This window comes from Coffea eugenioides, unplaced genomic scaffold, assembly GCF_003713205.1.
Source record: "Coffea eugenioides isolate CCC68of unplaced genomic scaffold, Ceug_1.0 ScVebR1_558;HRSCAF=1256, whole genome shotgun sequence".
Taxonomy (NCBI): domain Eukaryota; kingdom Viridiplantae; phylum Streptophyta; class Magnoliopsida; order Gentianales; family Rubiaceae; genus Coffea; species Coffea eugenioides.
Genome location: NW_020864406.1, coordinates 1 through 18,573, shown reverse-complemented (window position 1 = coordinate 18,573; position 18,573 = coordinate 1). Strand labels below are relative to the sequence as shown.

The 18,573-nt window shown below is 35.9% G+C and overlaps 3 protein-coding genes and 1 non-coding gene across 4 annotated transcripts; 3 read left to right on the top strand and 1 right to left on the bottom strand.

Annotated features, from left to right (window-relative positions):
- Positions 1 to 252: 252 nt before the first annotated feature.
- Positions 253 to 325, top strand: TRNAT-UGU. The gene has a single exon. It is a non-coding gene; the product is annotated as a tRNA-Thr (tRNA).
- Positions 326 to 1,469: 1,144 nt separating this feature from the next.
- Positions 1,470 to 2,786, bottom strand: LOC113758527 (nudix hydrolase 8-like). The gene is made up of 4 exons (XM_027301341.1): positions 2,660 to 2,786; positions 2,293 to 2,543; positions 1,663 to 1,728; positions 1,470 to 1,553 (listed from the first exon to the last, which is right to left on the bottom strand). Exons 1-4 carry the CDS (start codon positions 2,769 to 2,771, stop codon positions 1,470 to 1,472), a joined length of 513 nt encoding a protein of 170 aa, XP_027157142.1. The 5' UTR covers positions 2,772 to 2,786.
- A 2,096-nt stretch (positions 2,787 to 4,882) lies between these two features.
- On the top strand, positions 4,883 to 10,501 carry LOC113758526 (mitochondrial-processing peptidase subunit alpha-like). Its single transcript, XM_027301340.1, has 13 exons — positions 4,883 to 5,131; positions 5,950 to 6,189; positions 6,291 to 6,587; positions 6,673 to 6,840; positions 6,981 to 7,148; positions 7,251 to 7,331; positions 7,514 to 7,580; positions 7,908 to 8,005; positions 8,778 to 8,850; positions 8,989 to 9,059; positions 9,174 to 9,223; positions 9,983 to 10,095; positions 10,186 to 10,501. Exons 1-13 carry the CDS (start codon positions 5,093 to 5,095, stop codon positions 10,230 to 10,232), a joined length of 1,512 nt encoding a protein of 503 aa, XP_027157141.1. The 5' UTR covers positions 4,883 to 5,092; the 3' UTR covers positions 10,233 to 10,501.
- A 6,716-nt stretch (positions 10,502 to 17,217) lies between these two features.
- LOC113758525 (NAC domain-containing protein 75-like) lies at positions 17,218 to 18,557 on the top strand (the record flags this gene model as incomplete). The annotated part of the gene is made up of 3 exons (XM_027301339.1): positions 17,218 to 17,755; positions 18,066 to 18,243; positions 18,508 to 18,557. Coding segments are annotated over exons 1-3 (366 nt in total), but the record flags the coding sequence as incomplete, so codon positions are not given.
- Positions 18,558 to 18,573: the final 16 nt, after the last annotated feature.

Here is an 18,573-nt window from a genome sequence, read left to right as displayed (position 1 = left end):
ATTTAACTATACTAAAACTATTTACTATCTAATAGTAGATGATAATTCGAATTTAATCGAGTGATAAAAAAATCGAAATTCTATATCGCTATATTAATCGTTGTGCTCTATAATATTCAATAATTTATTTGAAATTCTATTTTATTCTTTTCTAGATCCATATCGATTATGAATAGATAAGAAGTAATAGTTACTAACTAAGATTCTAATAGTTTATGGAATTCCTATCCATATAAAATGGATATTATATGAGCCCGCTTAGCTCAGAGGTTAGAGCATCGCATTTGTAATGCGATGGTCATCGGTTCGATTCCGATAGCCGGCTTTCCTATTTATTCAAATTTTTACGTAATTGATAATGTCTCAAAGAATATTAAATAAAAGGGTGTCGTCCCCCTTTTCCAAAAGCCATCAATTTATAATTTATTAAGTTATAAGAATAAGAACTTCCAACTATGTCAGGAAGGGGATATCCTTTTCTATAATAGAAAAATAAATAGAAAGGAGTGTGGATATTTATCCAATTCATCTCATTCTTTTTTATAGTACACAAGCATGCTATTTCAATAAACTTCGCTTCATTTAGTTCAGTTTTGTTTTAGTTTAGGTTTTCAAAAATTTAATAAATAAAATAGAAAAAAATGAAATTCATTCAAAATAAGAATAAGGAGTCTTTATGTCGCGTTACCGAGGACCTCGTTTCAAAAAAATACGCCGTCTGGGAGCTTTACCAGGACTAACTAATAAAAAGCCTAGAGCTGGAAATGATCTTAGAAACCAATTACGTTCGGGAAAAAAATCTCAATATCGTATTCGACTAGAAGAAAAACAAAAGTTGCGTTTTCATTATGGTCTTACAGAACGACAATTACTTAAATATGTTCGTATCGCCGGAAAAGCCAAGGGGTCAACAGGCCAAGTTTTACTACAATTACTTGAAATGCGTTTGGATAACATCCTTTTTCGATTGGGTATGGCTTCAACTATTCCTGCAGCTCGTCAATTAGTTAACCATAGACATATTTTAGTTAATGGTCGTATAGTAGATATACCAAGTTATCGCTGCAAACCCCGAGATATTATTACGGGGAAGGATGAACAAAAATCCCGAGCTCTGATTCAAAAATCTCTGGATTCATCCCCTCAAGAGGAATTGCCAAGTCATTTGACCCTTCACCCATTCCAATATAAAGGATTAGTCAATCAAATAATAGATAGTAAATGGGTCGGTTTGAAAATAAATGAATTGTTAGTCGTAGAATATTATTCTCGACAGACTTAAACCTAACTAAACTAAAAAAGGGTTTGGACATTTTTCTGCCCTTTCGTCAAAGTAAATTAACCTAAAGTTAAGTAAGAAAATTCGGGTTTGACCTGAATTTTCTCGCTTTTATTTATCATAAAGGAATATTTTCATTCCTTCTTTACTCTTGATAGTTACAGAACTTTCTTTTCTAGTATTTTATGTGTCACACAAGCATGCATGGCTCGTCAGGGATCCAGTAAGTTAGCATTATGTAACCAGGTTCAGCATGGTGGTAATCAAAACCTTCCTGCAAATTGAAGTTATGTCAGAATAAAATTCACCCGAGGCATACAATTGTCAGTATTGATAATAAGAGATAGCAGTAATGAAATCAGAAGCATATGCCAAACAGCAACCTGAATAGCTATTGGAACAAGATCGGACTGCTCATGGAATAGTTTGAGCCATATTCCTTTTTTCCCCTGCATAATGATAGTGTACAAGTCAACCACTGAAGCTTGTATTCTGAGTTTCGGGATTTTTCATACTATGTATGCTGAACACAATTTATGCATCGTCCCTACTCCTAGGACAAACATCAACACTGGATAATTACCAATAATGTGACAATATGCAGTAAAGTATTAATTCTATGATCTTTGAAACTGTTATACTTTAGAATCCACAATTAAGTTAAAGAGGTAATGGGCTGTGAATTTCTCAATTAATCACTAGAGGATGACCGTCTTTATTCAACAAAGCCAAAACCATGTTTCAGTGCCTTATAGCTCATTCGTTAACTTATTGCATCATCAGAAAACTGGACATAAACTTCACTAAACTTCAGCAATATTGAATGTTGGGTTTATGCCATCTGTTAGTGGCAAACTGCAAGTTCGGTAATTGCCATCCACTAATGACTGGAGTGGAGATCAAACAAAGATGCACATAGTTGTTTGTAAATTATGTAAGAATACTCGAGTACCTGACTCCTGAGTTTTTTTCTTTTTTTAAATGAAGTACTGGAATTAAGTTTCTAATAATACCTTTGCCTTCCAGTTGGACAAGGAAGCGCGAAGAGCTGCTGCAAAAGCATTTGCACTGGAGGGCAAGCTTGCTGAATCAATAACAATTCCATTGTAGTCATCATCCCATGCATCTAGCAGTTCTGCTGGCATGCTTGGGGACAATGTATTTGACGAGAAAACATGAATTCCTCCTTTCTTTGGCATTGGAGAGGAACATAGTTTAGCCTTCTGTGTTTTTGATTTGGAGGGAATGCACGTCCAAGATAAACCTTTACAAAGTGTGAAAAAAAAAATCATTAATATACCAAGATTATAAGGGGATAAGCTTGCATGGCTTAAAACAAATATCAAATGAACTTGGAAAACAATAATCTTCATTACTCACTGCTAAATAGGTCGATGGCATTGCTATCTCTAGTATGGGCAATCCCTTGAGTCTCTTGAAAATGCTGGCCACTGAACACTGGCCATTGACAAATTGCTGCTTGTGCTGCCATTTCTTTTGGTTAGAAGTTCAGTATTCATTCAACTTGTGACAATTTAAAACCCCCTTGTTTTACGAGTATAAATAGCAATTAAAATGCCATACCACATAAAGGTCAGCAGAATAAAATGAGAATTTGAGAAGGAATAGCTTCCTGCAGGACAAGTAGACGATATTGAAAAAGAAATCCAGGGCTTGCAGTGCTATGTGGTGGCTGTTTGCCGTGAAATACAACAAACTATATAGGCTTTATGCCTTGCCATGTAACTAAAGCATAAAGTAGCTCTTCTTTTTTTCTGGCCCAGTGGGCATCAAGAAATTCTGGAACTAGTTAATCAAGTGAAAGTTTCAAATTTCTGCTAGTTATCCAATATCCTACCAAACAAGGGATAAGAATATTCTCCCAATTGGATGCGTAGACCACCAGGAGGTGGTATTGTTGATGTTCTTATAAGCATTTATGGAATCTAATGTATATTTCTATGTGATGTAGCAGAGAAATAAGAGGCCCATGTTTTGGAATAAAACAATTTGCTTCAAAACAGTGGAATTATTCTTGTTCCCTGTTGACTGATTCTGTAGAGCAGCCATTATTCCTTCAATCTTCACCTTGACAATTCAATTACCTGCAACCAAACGATCAAGGCCATCAAAATCAACACCACGAATATTTAAAAGGATATAAACTGCACATATATATATATATATATATATATATATGTCGTCAATGATATAAACTGATGAAGTTCCAGTTCCTATATAATTATATGCATCTGTTTTCGACTTAGTATAGCGTTCCAAACTTCCACAAAAAGATTTGGGAGGTAGAAGACACAGCAAGAATCTACGATCACACTAATACGCGAAGCTCTCGACATCATCAAATTTTTTCAAATAATATTTCACTTGCATCATAAACACATTTCTTAACTCATCTTTTTATATTTCTAATCATATTTTTATTTCACATACATCACATTACAAAAAGTGCTACAATAATTATTCTAAATAATATTTTATCCAAACAAACTGAATATTATTATTATTATTATAAATTTGCCACTCACATCCGTTGGACATTTCTTTGAGAATACTACTAACATTTAAGCAGTCTAAAAAACTAAAATCCACGCTTAACCAAATGAAAAATCATTGCATAGGCTAATTCCTCTAGTGGGAGTTAAATGGTAAAGAAGGCTTATAACTTCTCAATTTCTCATTCATACGTATTATTTCATATGCCTTTGAGAATTAACCTTAAAACAAAAACATAAAAACTTTAAAAATAAAAAGAGCATGCTGGTAATTTGAGACTACCTCTGTCGCAATCACACTAATTGCTGTATTTTTTATTCCATATTTCAATCATGAATTTGGTTAGCTACCGTAACTTCGCGCCGTTAGTAATCCTAGGCCCATTTAGCTTGCACAAGTCATCGTATCTTTTGGGGTAAAAAAAGAACAAGAAAAAGGTTATTCCGCCTAACGTGTAGTCGGGGAGCTGGGATTGTGTGCTGGGGAATTTTTTGAAGTGACAACATCTGTACCATCTATTGGATCAATCTTTGAAAAAAGAAAAAGACCTACCACCACCTAAAATAGATTCGGAGATCGGAATGCTTGTCGGATGTCCACCTTGTCCAATGCAAGTACGGAGATCCTAGAGTCCACAGAAAAGCCCAGCCATATTTGTATGTGGGAATATTTTGGATGCCAAGCCCAGCCATACTTGATCCAGAGTTTGGAAAATGGGATTTACGACAACGATGATCTAGTGTTTCGATCACAATATTTGGGTGGATAGTTTTAATTGAGATGTACTATACCTAAGGAATGATGAGACTGATGAGTCCAGAAGCCGTCGGATGTTAACTTTTTTTTTACAAAAAATGGTCGGAAGTTAACTTCAATAAAGTTGTTGCGGCATGAAAACATTTTTCAGCTGAAATAATTTTGCCAAACATTAGAAATTCTGGAAAATATTTTTAGTCCAAACAAACGGGGTCCCTTAAAGTTCTAGGTCGTATCTCACTGCTACTGTAGGTAGCCTTAAATCAGCGGTCGAGATTTGATCTAGGCAACGACATTACGGGAGCCTTACAAAACATAAACTCTCACGTGCGAGGATTCATCTGGTCGCACTCGCACGTATCAATGCTGGTCATTCGCCGTCCTCACTCGGCTTTCTGTTTCTGCAGCTAATCCCGAAGCCCAAACCCTCCGCGGCCTTCACTCACATACAAAATCTACCAGCGACTACTACTACACAGAAATCACACTCGTCGGAGACTATTGTTTCTTCGGTGCTGCTGCATCCGTCGCCTCCAACAAATCATGTATCGGACCGCTGCTTCACGCCTAAGAGCTCTCAAGGTTTGCCCTATTTACCTTAGTCCGCTGGGGGGGGGGCGGGTTTTATTGCCATATTTTATTTATTACTTGATTTTTTTTAAATGGAAATGAGCTCACTGCATGAGTTTTTTTAACTATTTTATGGCCTCAACTTTATTGGATCGGATTGATGTTATTGACTGATTCGTTATGCTTTTTTTTTTTTCACCCTGAGCTAATTGCTCGGTCTTTCTATGGAATGTGATTTTGTCGAATTAATATGCTGATGCGGTGTGTGTGTGTGTTTGGGTTGTTTAGGGAAATGATTGTTTTTCTCTTATAAAAGCTTCGCTCAGTCAAAAAGATTATCAATTCGTTGAATAGTTGGAAGATATAATGAAGGGATTTGTACTGTGTCGTAACGTGTGAAGCTTTGAAATTTTGTCCACATTGATTCCTCATTAAAAACTACAATACTTGGGTCTTTTGTATAATTTGGGACTTTTTTGGCATCCTTTGGAGATGGGTTTAAATCCTTTTGTTGTTGAGCTGGAATTGTATAATACCTTGAAATTGTTTTATAGAAGAGTTAGTTTGAGATGATATTTAGTGTCCCTAAATTGCATTGCTAGGATTAGAGATTTACACGATAGAAGTTGGTATTTCTATGGGAGAAGGATTCGTAAGTGGAATATTGGCTCAATAGTTGGCCAAATACTGAGGAGTGAATGGTATTTCTGGGTGTTGCAAAATGTTACTTTGTGCAGTTACTCATTAAAGATGTTTTAGCTGTCATGTTGTGATGTTAGAGACTTACTGTCTGAAAACATGTGGTCTTTGGGTGTTGAATTATGTGATAGGGCCGGACGGGCAATGGAGCATTGAAAAGATTTGCTAGTTCTGCTGCTGTTGCAACCCAATCATCCTCAGGGGGTTTCTTTAATTGGCTGACTGGAGAAAAATCTTCTTCACTTCCATCTCTGGACTTCCCACTCAAAGATGTTACCATCCCACCTCCGGTCCCTGATTATGTTGAACCAGGGAAGACCAAGATAACAACTCTTCCAAATGGTCTTAGAATAGCCTCAGAAACATCAGCTGTATGAATCATGAAAACCAATTTCCTCCTGCTTGGAAAAGACACCTTTTCGGAATGTAAAGTAGCTATTGATTTTTTTTCCCTCTCTTTTGCTTGTAACAGAACCCTGCTGCCTCCATTGGGTTGTATGTTGATTGTGGCTCAATCTATGAAGCACCTACTTCGTATGGTGCGACACATCTTCTGGAACGCATGGCCTTTAAGAGCACAAAAAACCGAAGCCACTTGCGTGTTGTACGAGAAGTTGAGGCAATTGGCGGCAATGTGACAGCCGCAGCCTCTAGGGAGCAAATGGTTTACACATATGATGCTTTAAAAACACATCTTCCAGAAATGGTAGAACTTCTAGTTGACAGTGTGAGGAACCCTGCTTTCCTGGATTGGGAAGTTAAAGAGCAGGTACTACAATTTTTGCATGGTTTATCCGCTATGTCCTATATTTTTTTGCAATTTAGGGTTTTTAGTGGCAAATTTCATTTTTCAGATTGAGAAGGTGAAAGAAGAAATCATTGAGTACTCCAAAAACCCCCAACATTTGCTTTTGGAGGCAATTCACTCCACAGGCTATTCTGGTCCATATGGGCATCCACTTATGGCATCAGAATTTGCTGTGGAAAGATTGAACAGTACAGTGCTGGAGGAGTTTGTTGCTGTGAGTTTGCAGAAATCTTTATATTTTTATGCCCTACATTTCCACATTTTCTCCTTAGTGCTTTTCCTCATTTTTGTGCCATATCTGTTGCAATCGTTTTTCCAGTCATTTCTGCTCCTAATTGGTTTTTGGCTTTACAGGAAAACTATACTGCTCCTCGTATCGTCCTTGCAGCATCAGGTGTTGAACATGATGAGCTATTGAAATTTGCGGAACCACTTCTCTCTGACATGCCTAAACTTCACCGCTCGGAGGAGCCAAAGCCTGTATATGTAGGAGGTGATTATCGTCGTCATGCGGATGAAGGGGTGTGTCATTGTCTGCCATACATTTGGTTAAATTCAACAATCTCATGAAGCTTTTGTTATCTTGAATGTCTTGATGATCTATGCTTTCATTGTTTTAAACAGACTACTCATTTTGCTCTTGCCTTTGAATTACCTGGGGGATGGCTGAAGGAAAAGGAAGCAATGACTTTGACAGTGCTTCAGGTACTTCTAGTTTAATAATAATGCAATAACTTGTTGGCTTTTTCTTTAACCTTGTATTATCAAGTATAACTTCATAATGGTTTCCCTTTTTTCCACTACCGTAGTTCTTTTACATTTTTTTTTTGTTCTTTCTCTATCTGGAATTTATGTTTGGAGGATTTGGTTATTGGATTGCCCTGTAGTTGCTTATGGGAGGAGGTGGATCCTTCTCAGCTGGTGGTCCAGGGAAAGGGATGTACTCAAGACTATGTAAGTTGTTTGGGTCCTGATGTGCTACCTTCTTGAGTATAAACCTGAACATCACATTGGGTGGTGGATTTACAAAAGGTTTTGGCATCATTTGTTGTTTAAATGTTGTTTATCTTGTTAAGGATCTCATGTCATCTAGCTTAGTCTGTACCCTTCTTGCATGGTTTGCTGTATCTGAATGCTTAGGTTATATGTGGGCATTGTTGTCTACCTTCCTAAAAAAGATTGTGTGAAAATTGAGTTCCTCTTTTTATTTATCAAAAATGGAGAAAAAGGATATATTCTTATTTGACACCTTACTGATTTTTGTATGGTGTTGGGGTGCAGATCTTCGTGTTCTGAATGAGTATCCACAGATGCAGATGTTTAGTGCATTCAGTTCCATTTACAACAGCACTGGTTTATTTGGAATTCAAGCAACCACTGTGAGTGTTTGTTTAAGTTTATGAGCATATTACTTGGTGCAGGAGTGCATATGCTTTCCTTTCATTTAAACATGTCACTGACTTTATTATTCGTCTTGGCATTTTAATCATCTATGTTTGTTATGATTAACGCCTAGGCTTTTGTTTTTCTGGCTTTGTTGGAAAAGTTGCTTGTCCTAATGCTTCGAGTGACTCTTTCTCCTGGAGTTATTGCATTCTTGTCTCCAGTCATTGTTTGCTAGTTGGAGTCTTGAGTCTGGCATATCGAAGTAGTTTAGTAGTTGTTGATAAGATATTATTCTATATGTTTTTTTGTTGCAGCTGAGGGTAAGGGACGCGAATTTTAGAATTAGATTATAGAAAGGGAGATAATGCTCTTGATGAGGTTGAAGTAGATATCAAGATTAGATTTATTGCTGAATTGAAGGGTCTAGTTATTTTTGTTTTTTGTAGTTTGGAATAATACATAGTTCTATTGATGTAAATTTAAAAGGCTAAAGTATTTTATGGCTTATTTAGTTACTTTGGTGTCCAAATCATGCTGCTAGGATGCCTTGTTGCAAATAAATTAAGTTTTATTTACTTTATTAATGTTTATGCCACTACCTTTTTTAGAATTGACGTTCTCAGTGGATATGCTGATGAGCTAACTGATTGAATCTGGATACAGATAATGTTATCCAGAAATGTCTGTATATGCTTTTTCTTGTTCATATGTGTTAAACCTTGGACGTGTGCTGTGGAATTTTGATTGAACTTGTTTTTGGTTCAGAGTTCTGATTTTGTGACAAAAGCTGTAGATGTTGCGGTAAAAGAACTTATTGCAGTTGCAAGCCCTGGAGAAGGTTTGCCCTCATTTCATGGCCTAAATTTGTTTCTCGATTTGAAACTGATGATCCCCTCATCCCGATTCTTTTGCTTATTTAGCACATTTTACTTAAAACTGGAGAAGAGGTGAGCTCTTTTATTTATCTTTGATGCAGTTGATCAGGGACAGCTCGATCGTGCCAAACAGGCAACAAAGTCTGCCATTTTGATGAACCTCGAATCAAGAGTATGCAAATTTTCTTTTTCCTGCATTTTCTTGTGGTGGTTTTGAAGAATTGTGGTTTCTGCTATAATTTACTGATGGAATATCAGACTAAATGATGTTATGGTGATTTTACAGATGGTTACATCAGAAGATATTGGTAAACAAATTTCAACATATGGAGAGAGGTAAGCCCAGTAATCCTTTCCCTTTCTGTTCTTGTATATGTTTCAGAAAAGCCAACAATAGCAATTGCGAGACCTTAACTAGCAGAAATTAGTGTGAAATTAGAATTTTATGTGCAAAGTTAGTCCACATTGTTTCTATTTCTCAATTACTTGGGCTCTACTGGATGATTGCACTTCTTGGTCTCCTTTGCCCTGTCATAGATAGTATAATGAGGTACCATGTTTGTTAATCCTTTTTAACCTAGCCTTCTTGGATTGTAATACTACTGTATGAGAGTTAAAATATGAGTTTTTGACGAGTGCCTGTAGTACTAACCTGTGGAAAGAGTATACTCGAGAGTAAACTTGGTACTTGAGGCCTATTTATATAATTTGGTATTTTAGTCAGTTTATGCCTCTGAAGCATCTTACCTGTCGGTTTATATAATTTGGCCGACATCCATTATATCTGCTCTTTTTGACAAGAACAACTGGGTAGAGGATGTGCTATAAAGACATCTGAACAAAGTTTGAAAATTCTTTCCAACTTCAAGATGCTCTCTTATCATCATTGTTATGTAGAATGGCTTTTCTTCAAGAGCTGCTGTTGTTGGGCTAGCTCTATGTGAAACCGGTCTTGTTAGGCCTTCTAATCCTTGCTTCCACCAAGAACACTGCCTATGCGGAACACCGTCCTTGTTTAACAGACCTTTTGCTTTATTGGCTTTCCTTTTGATTTTTTTTTTCCCTTTAACAATTACATTCCCCTTTCTTTTGTAGGAAACCTGTGGAGCAGTTCTTGAAGACCATAGACGAAATTAAAGTACAAGACATCGTCTCTGTTGCTCAGAAACTTATTACTTCTCCTCTTACGCTGGCATCACATGGGGATGGTAAAGCCAATATCTTTTTTCTTTAGCTACATCAGCAATTCGTGGTCATATTTCATGGTTTTCCTGATGTTCTTTTCCCGTAATTGGCAGTTGTATATTTCCCAAGTTATGATGCTGTCAGCCGAAGGTTCCATTAGGAATGAATCATTTCTTTTACAGTCCCGCAGACGCCAGGCTGCATTTTTCAAGATTTTGAGCTGCCTTGTGGCCTCTAGTGTTGATAATAATGAATTTCGCAACGCTTAATGTGAACATAATATGGAAAGCTGAGCCATTTGACGCTTGATGTATCCTTAGGCCATTTTTTTTTTTGGGGGGTTCGGAAAGTTTTAAATTTATTGAACAAATTTATTTTGTCGACTTCTAATCATTTTCAAACACAGAAGTTCTTATCTTTCCCTTGGGATCGGCTTGCTCTATTTTCTCTTTTATTCCCCCGCCTCTCTCTGAAGCTAGATATGTTAGGCTTGTGAAGTGGCTACTTCATCAGTTTTAGGAGGAAGTTGATGATATATTTTTGGAAGTAGTTTTGCATGAACGTTTTGAAGAGGGGGATGGTGATGAACCATATACCTGCGTGTGTGTGGTTTTTGGCTTCTCATTCCAAACGACTATTATATTAGTAGGTTGACCCTTGAAAGCTCAATATCGACGCCAATGATCTCTGTTACCGTATACAACCAAATTGTCTTTCTAGCCCAAGTGAAAAAGGAGAAATTGAAAATAAACAATCAGTATATCCCTTTGGCGTATTGTTATTCTAGTCTTTTCCTGTCAGAGACCCCGTCAATGCTTGTTTATATGTATGAAGGAGACTTCACGGATAAACAAAATCATGAATTGAAATAGAGACTTTTACATTGTGATATGAAAATGAACAGTGGCCATCAAATCAAATAGAAAAAAAAAAAAAAACCAGAGAACTGATGAATCTCTGAGATCCTAAGCCGTGAGGAGGTGTGTATGGGTAGACTTTCTTATCCGTGAAGGATCAGACGAGAAATCTTTATTCTGATAACGAAAGAAAGAAGAAAATTATACCTACAATCACCAATTTAAAGGCACATACAACAACATTCTCAACTGCAAGGTCAAAGTCAGTGATCACTCTCAATTTAGCAGTATATATATATATTCTACAAATCCTGGGGTCTGAGAGAAACAGACACCATTACATATTCTTCTTCGACATGCGTCAATATTCAAACATCAACTCTATGAGCAAATCCCACATGATAAAGTATTACTACTGTGGATTGATTCAGCCAAAAAAAAAAAAAACCCAACTGTAGTCTGTCGTGCCTTGGAGATGGAGGAGTAAGACTAAAGGCCTTGTTAAACTATCACAACTCTCGCACGCAGCAGAAGAAGAATTGAGCAAAAATCGGAGGACAACAGTAGATGAACCTAACACGACTAAGTTATGCATCCAATTCGAATAGAATCAAAAAAGTTAAATTGGTCGTAACCAACCTCACCTCACATTAAAAACGAAAAAAAAAAAAAAAAAAATCTTGCCAAGTCCTAACTAATTCTAGGTTTTCTTCCTTGCTTTGCCTTCATCCACCTTCCTTAGACAAACTTGTGAGTTCCGGACAAGCTGCAAGATGTATCATCATACCATATATATGGCCAATTAAAATTTCACAACTTCCCTTTTGTCCATCTTCTGCATTTTCTTATCTTCTTGCTTCTTGTGATTGCGCTCTTTCCAAAGCTCATTTCTCTATCCTACACACAATTACTAGTAATTCGTTAGCTAGCTAGTTAATTTATCCGGTCATCCAGTTTATATACTGAAAGTTTATATACTGACCAATTACAACGACAAGATTAATTCATCTCACAAAAACACATAAGTGGACTTTTTAAGTCATCCAGTTAGAAATTCTCGTCGCTCTACGAAATGATTTAAATGAAAAAAAAAATTCCTATTTTGCTACATGCTAAAAAGCCTTAATTACCTTCTAACTATTGAAAGGAGAAAAAGAAATCTTGAGATCAAGTGTCAAACTAAAGTAAAGTCGTCCACAATTAGAAAAAAAAAAAAATTTAATATGTAAAAGTAAGTAATGTAGGTCTTTAAACACTTTTGGCTTAATGATGAGGGCGATGGCATGCCTGCTCATAACCAAATCATTAGAGGATGGCAAACAGGTCACATGGCCAAATACAAGTGGAGGCATAACCATATATATTATATATATATATATATATATAGAGTGCGTGAACAATGCCAAGCAATTTTCTATCGCCATTATATATTGGGTTTGAGGTTCTTTTTTTTTTCGTCATTTTAATGGCTCAGTTTATTTTGTTTCTAATGTTAAAGAACGAAATATGAGTTAGTTGAAATACTTGGTGTTAACAAAATTCCCAGTAGATTAAAGAAGCAACAAACAGATTAGAAGCAACACGTTCCTTTTTTTCCTTTTTTTTTGGATTATATATATATATATATATATATATATACACACACACACACAGGAGGATAATCAATTCTTATAAAATTTTGGTACCCTCATTTCCGATGCATCAAGGTTTGTAAATTAACATTTACCTGATAATGAAGCAATTTTTTTTGAATTTGTTTTTTTTTTTATAAAAAAAAAAAAAGCTTTTTGGTATATATAGGAAGCATAGTGGGCTGCGGCGTTGCTTTTTCATTTATCTTTTTCTCAAATCAAATCCTCACAGGATTGCACGTATCTTTGTTTTTAATTTCTTTTTAGTTAATTACTTTAAACTTTTCGCCCTAAAGAATGGTGGAACCAATCCCAAATATATACCTTAAGGGCTCCAAATTTGAAATTTCAGCCCCTGTCACCCAACTTTCAAAAAGCAAAACATGAACGAATTTTCCGTTTTAATTTTACGGCATTTTAGATCGATGGAAATCCCAGTATAAGGAAAACCAATTTATTTACAATATATATCTAAACGGCTGTTCTTGCAATTAACGATACCAAAAAGGAAAAAGCATAAAGGGGTTGATGAGCATATATACATACATATATATATAATATATATATATATATATGACATGTTCAATTTGTACACTTATTAGTTGGGGGGAATATTTCATCTCAAACATACATGTAAATACGTTCTGGGCCTCCAAGATTTACAGCTATATATATAAATATCGTCGAACACCAAAAGCATTTTAATTTTATCGTCGTAAATTAACATTGATTAATTAAACAAAAATTATAGATTGACTCTCCATCTCTATCTTTTTTTTTTTTTTTCAAACATACAAAGAAAAAGTTCACATACAGTTATTAAATTAGATTTAGTGGAAAAGATTTTGGTTTTCTCATGCATCTTAGTCGAATTTCACTTATTCTATCTGCATGATCACCACTTCACTTCTAAAAGAATAAAATAAAAGCAAGTACTTATATTATTAAGATCAGCAAGGAGAGGGATTTAATTACTTATAGTATTATTAAGTTTTTTGTTGTCGCTTGAATAATCAAAAGATTTTCTTTCTTTGTCTTCTCTGTCTATATAAGTAAATGAAAGTTGAGGTCCTCGTCCTGACCTGCTTCGGCCTCTAATTTCCTAACAGCAGAAAAGCCACCTGAAATCAATTTTATGTCCCGGGGAGGATTACTAAGTTTTACCTTCAAATTTGGAAATCATTATTATTAATATTTTGCTACTTAATACAAATTCGTTGAGATGTTGAATGCATATGCTCAGAAAGCACATTCCTCACCACTTACAACAACGTCTCGGTTGGTCTTTTCAACATTATTGATTATGTAAAAATTACTACTTAACAAACACTAGTCTGAATTGGATGGGATGATCATCGATACATCAGCCACAACAATTCGATCCATCATCTTTATTTTTTATAATACAAAACAGAAAGAACCCAGTATACAGAACAGCGAATCGTAATGATAGATCATCTTTCTTTCTTTCTTTCTTTCTTTCTTTGCTTTTTAAGAACAGAGAAACTTCTCAATCAGCAGGTGCCGTACGCTCGAAATTTGATGCATCTGGTGTTGTTTGCACAGAATGCCAAGATGATTGTGGCACATGCGGGAGTGTGCAGACACCGACACCCCACCACCAATATCATATCATATAGTAAAATATATACAATTAATTATTCTAATTTACAAAGACACCATGGTGGGTCAGTCAGCAGTCAACTTGGCAGATAGTCTCACTCTCACCGGTTTCGGATCCTTCTTCCTTCTCCCTTTCCTTTCCTTTTCTTTCTTTGGGACAAAAGGACATGTACAGTCTAATTATATATTATGCACGGTGTTTAGCCAGCCATTCGAGAAAAAGCATTTTCAGCCGTCTGATTTGAGTTGAACTTCATGTGCTCAACTCAAGGAGGAAGAGGAATTTGAGGTCTGCTTCTCTTATTCTGAAGAAGAAGACATCATAATTGTGGTGGTATTTCTTGTACTAGCTTAGGATCGATGTAGAATGGTTTCTTAATTAGCTGCGAAAAGGAAATATCTAGCAGATTAACATTTCTCATCATAGCCATTACTTAGCTCCAAACAAAAAACAGCTCCGGAGTCATCTTCATCATTTATTTTTTGACCAGGAAGAAAGAATGCCATTAAACAAATATTTTGATGGAGAGCATAGCATGGATGCTTAACAAACCCCACAACAACAAAACCCTAGTCGTAGTGATCTCATATTGTATAGTCGAAGAGCTTTTTAATTAGTTTTAATTAATAATGCTATTGATGTATGATTTATCATCCACCTTTATCAACTACCTTGGTAAATAAGGCAAGCAACAATTTTACATAGATCCATATATTACACTAGTCTTTGATAGTAATTAAAGTGAGAGGATATATAATTCTTTTTTTTTTCTTGCAAAATTTTAGAGTCTCTCTTGAATCAGGAGGGGGGGGAAGTAATACAAGTATGTTTAAACTATTAAAAAAACAAAAAAAAAAAAGAATGAATTTCGAACACCAAATTAGTCAATCTCCAAATAGTAAATATTAGAGTAAATTTTATATGCACTGACAGTGTATACACTATTACGTTTGGATATATGACACACATGCAAAATTTGAGTTTCAAAATCAAATTGGACTTATGTGTTATACATCTAATGATAAAAGTGTATACACTGTCAGTGTATAAAAAATTAATCCTAAATATTAACCATTGACCATCAACTAGTCAAGTTATTTCCTACCATTCAACTTATGCCAAGAGAATTCCTTCAAAAAGAGAAGGGGTTGTCCCCAAAAATTACAAATCAACTTTCTCTCTTTAAAAAAAAAAATAGTGAGGAAATATTAGTGAAGCAGGAGAGATCTTAAAAATAAAAGGACAAAAAAAAAAAAAAACGGCAGGATAGATCTTGTAGTGGTGGGGTCGCATTCTTTGATGTGCAAGGCAAATACCATAACGTTGTACAAGTGCGAAATACATGAGATGAAAAAAAAAATTAGAAAATACGGACAATGTCATGGCTAGAATAACCTCTGGATATAAAAATATAAACAAATGTTTACTCCAAAAAAAAAAACACATAAACAAATTCTTTCTCTTTATTTTTTTCGTCCCGTATTGGTCTTTTGGATGAGCTAATTAGTTGGAGCACTTGTTAATCACTCAAGTCCTAATGATTTTTTTTAACATTAATTTAACAGTACAAAGCTGAGATTTTATCAGAATGCAATGCAAGGGTGGAGGCTGGTGGTGGTCCATCAAGTATACTGCTCATTTGCCTTGCATATCAAGCAATCTTGTACCCTTCTCTCCCTCTTTCTCTCTCTGCAACATTCATGGCTGTAGAATCATGATCAGCACTCCAGCTCAAAACCCATGTGAGTTTCTATCATTTTTCTCCCTTTTTTTTTACCACCATTAATTTCTTTTTTTGCTAATTAAATTAGAAAAATCGCCTTCTGTCCAATCCGAGTTAATTTAAAAACAGTATGCAGCTCTCAGTACTCACAGACATAGAAAATCATATACCACTCACCTCACCAGGGATTTTGTCCATGGGATGATCAATTAGTTGTCAAAGTTCTTGGACAATTTTCTTCATTTCCTGATTGATGGACTCTCAAATCTTCCTAGGTCAAAATAACCAACTAATTTATTTTATCTTCACAATAGATTTTATGCCACAACTTATTAGCAAGAATTTGACACTGATATCAACATGAACACTTTTTTAATTAGTACTAAGAAAACAGAGACAACATACGTACTTATATAATAAGAGACTTTCTTGATTAAATAAAGCATAATGGTGATTGTTGTGCTAGTACACATATGGTTAGCCTTGCTTTTGAGTGTGGGATGGGGATTGCTTTGTTGTATGTGTAGATTAGTAGTAGTATGTTGTAACAGCTAAGAAGGCCGTTTCTTAGCTTTTTGCTTTTTCTACCCCAAGACCCAAAAGACTCTTGAGTAGTAACACTTTCTTACTACTACTACTATTACTACCACTACTAATCATCCAACACAACAAAGCCATCCCTTCAAGCTTTAAGGGGGGGAAATAAACCAACTTAGAGGTTTTCTTTCCTTTTCTTGCTAGTAGCTTGTGATGTTGATAATTTGTTCTATCTGCTTTTTTCCTGTCTTCTCTCTCTCTCTCTTTGAAACGGAACCGCCTGCTGTTCTATACTAGCTGTGCTCTTAAATTAGCAAAGAGATAGAAAGAGAGAGAGAAGGGAGAGAGATTAAAGCCTAAAGGTAAGAGTATAATAGGGGAAGGGGAAGGAAGGAGGTGCCTTTTTCTTTACCACAGTACTGGCTTCTTCAGTTAAAGTGGAGAGAGATTTCCGGTGTTTTCCATGGTAACTGATAAAGCAGGTTTTATAGTTCAAGCCCACTTGACTCCCAGTTTTTCTTCTTCTTCTTTTTTTTTTCTTTTCTTTCCTCTCCTTTCTCCTTTCTTTCTTCTTACTAATATTCTTTCTTCCCCTTCGCTTCCACCTCTTGGCCTCCTAACCGCCCCTTATCGCAAACCAACATCATATATAAAGAGAAAAATGATTTCTGCTATTACTCATATATATTAATGTTCAAAGAGTTTGTTGTTCATTTGATTTTGTTTCGAGAAAAAGTTTTAAGCTTTGTAATGAATTCTTCACTTCTTTACAACCCATCTTTCTGTAAGGTCGAATTTTCACGACCCACTTAGTATTTCTTGATGATCATATGTGCTAAATTTTAAAGTTCAAAATTTTCTATTCTCCATCCATTCGATCCTTAGTAGATAGAGTTATGCTGATACCTCCCTTGTTGTACTCTTTAGTTGGCAGTTTCATCTCGTTTGAATTGAATCCATCAAGATACTATCGCTTGATATCAACGAGGCGGCAGCTCTAGTACCGGCTAGAGGCTTCATTTGCAGAATATACATATATAGCTAAGAATTAAGGTGTGGGATCGCTACTGGGCTCGTCTGTTTCTTAATGGAAGTTGAAGCTATAGGTGCTTCTTGATAACGTACCGTCGGAAGAAGGGAAGAGAAGAGAAGAGAAGTAGAGAGTTGAGAGAAATGAATAAGAGTCTGCAGAGTCATCAATTGGGGTCGGGCATCAGCAGTTCTGATCTCATAGATGCAAAGCTTGAGGAGCATCAGTTGTGCGGATCCAAGCACTGTCCTGGTTGTGGTCACAAGCTCGATGGAAAGCCGGTACGGCAGGCTAGCTACTACTACTACGGATTTTGAATCTTATTTTTTGGTGTAATATTCTTGCTTGGCTTCATTGAAAAGATTTTGACGAAGAATCAGACCAGTATAAGAATTTTATTCCCGCTTTCTTATTGCCTGATTTAATTTTCATTCATTCTTGAACCTTGAGGATGGCTTTTTCCACAGAAAACCCAAATTTAAAATTTTTTTCAAAAAAGTTCTTTCCTGATGTACTACTAGGAGTTTCATTCTTGAGGATCCTTAAGTAGTATTCATGATTTTTAAAGTTTACTGATACTGGAGCTTGCAGGACTGGGTAGGTCTACCAGCTGGGGTGAAATTTGATCCAACAGACCAGGAGTTGATAGAGCACCTTGAAGCCAAAGTCGAAGGCAAAGAATCAAAATCACATCCTTTGATTGATGAGTTCATCCCCACCATTGAAGGAGAAGATGGGATTTGCTATACTCATCCTGAGAAACTTCCAGGTTAGTTGCGCTTTGGTGGCATATATGGTTGCTTTTAAGACTAGCCCATGGTGAGTTAGGTTTTACTAGTTACTTCTTTCTTAGTTGGAAGATGGAACTAGTTAAACTTACACGAATTGTTCTAGGGTTTGTTTTATTTTTTGTCCGTACTTCCAAGAGAGATGCACTTAATCTTGCAGTTCCGTTCGTTACACCTGTATTAACCTACCTTTGATATCTATCAACCTTTTACAGTACGACGTACGTTTCTTAAATTGTTGTCAGGAGTTACAAGAGATGGGTTGAGTAGGCATTTCTTCCACAGACCATCAAAGGCTTACACCACTGGCA

Coding starts and splice junctions, on each gene's coding strand:
- LOC113758526 (XM_027301340.1), top strand. CDS start 5,093: ATGTATCGGACCGCTGCTTCACGCCTAAGAGCTCTCAAG. Junction 7,581..7,907: donor AGGGATGTACTCAAGACTAT/GTAAGTTGTTTG, acceptor GTTGGGGTGCAG/ATCTTCGTGTTCTGAATGAG. Junction 9,060..9,173: donor TGATGAACCTCGAATCAAGA/GTATGCAAATTT, acceptor GTGATTTTACAG/ATGGTTACATCAGAAGATAT.
- LOC113758527 (XM_027301341.1), bottom strand. CDS start 2,771: ATGGCAGCACAAGCAGCAATTTGTCAATGGCCAGTGTTCAGTGGCCAG. Junction 2,544..2,659: donor TGCCATCGACCTATTTAGCA/GTGAGTAATGAA, acceptor CACTTTGTAAAG/GTTTATCTTGGACGTGCATT. Junction 1,554..1,662: donor TTGTTCCAATAGCTATTCAG/GTTGCTGTTTGG, acceptor TTCAATTTGCAG/GAAGGTTTTGATTACCACCA.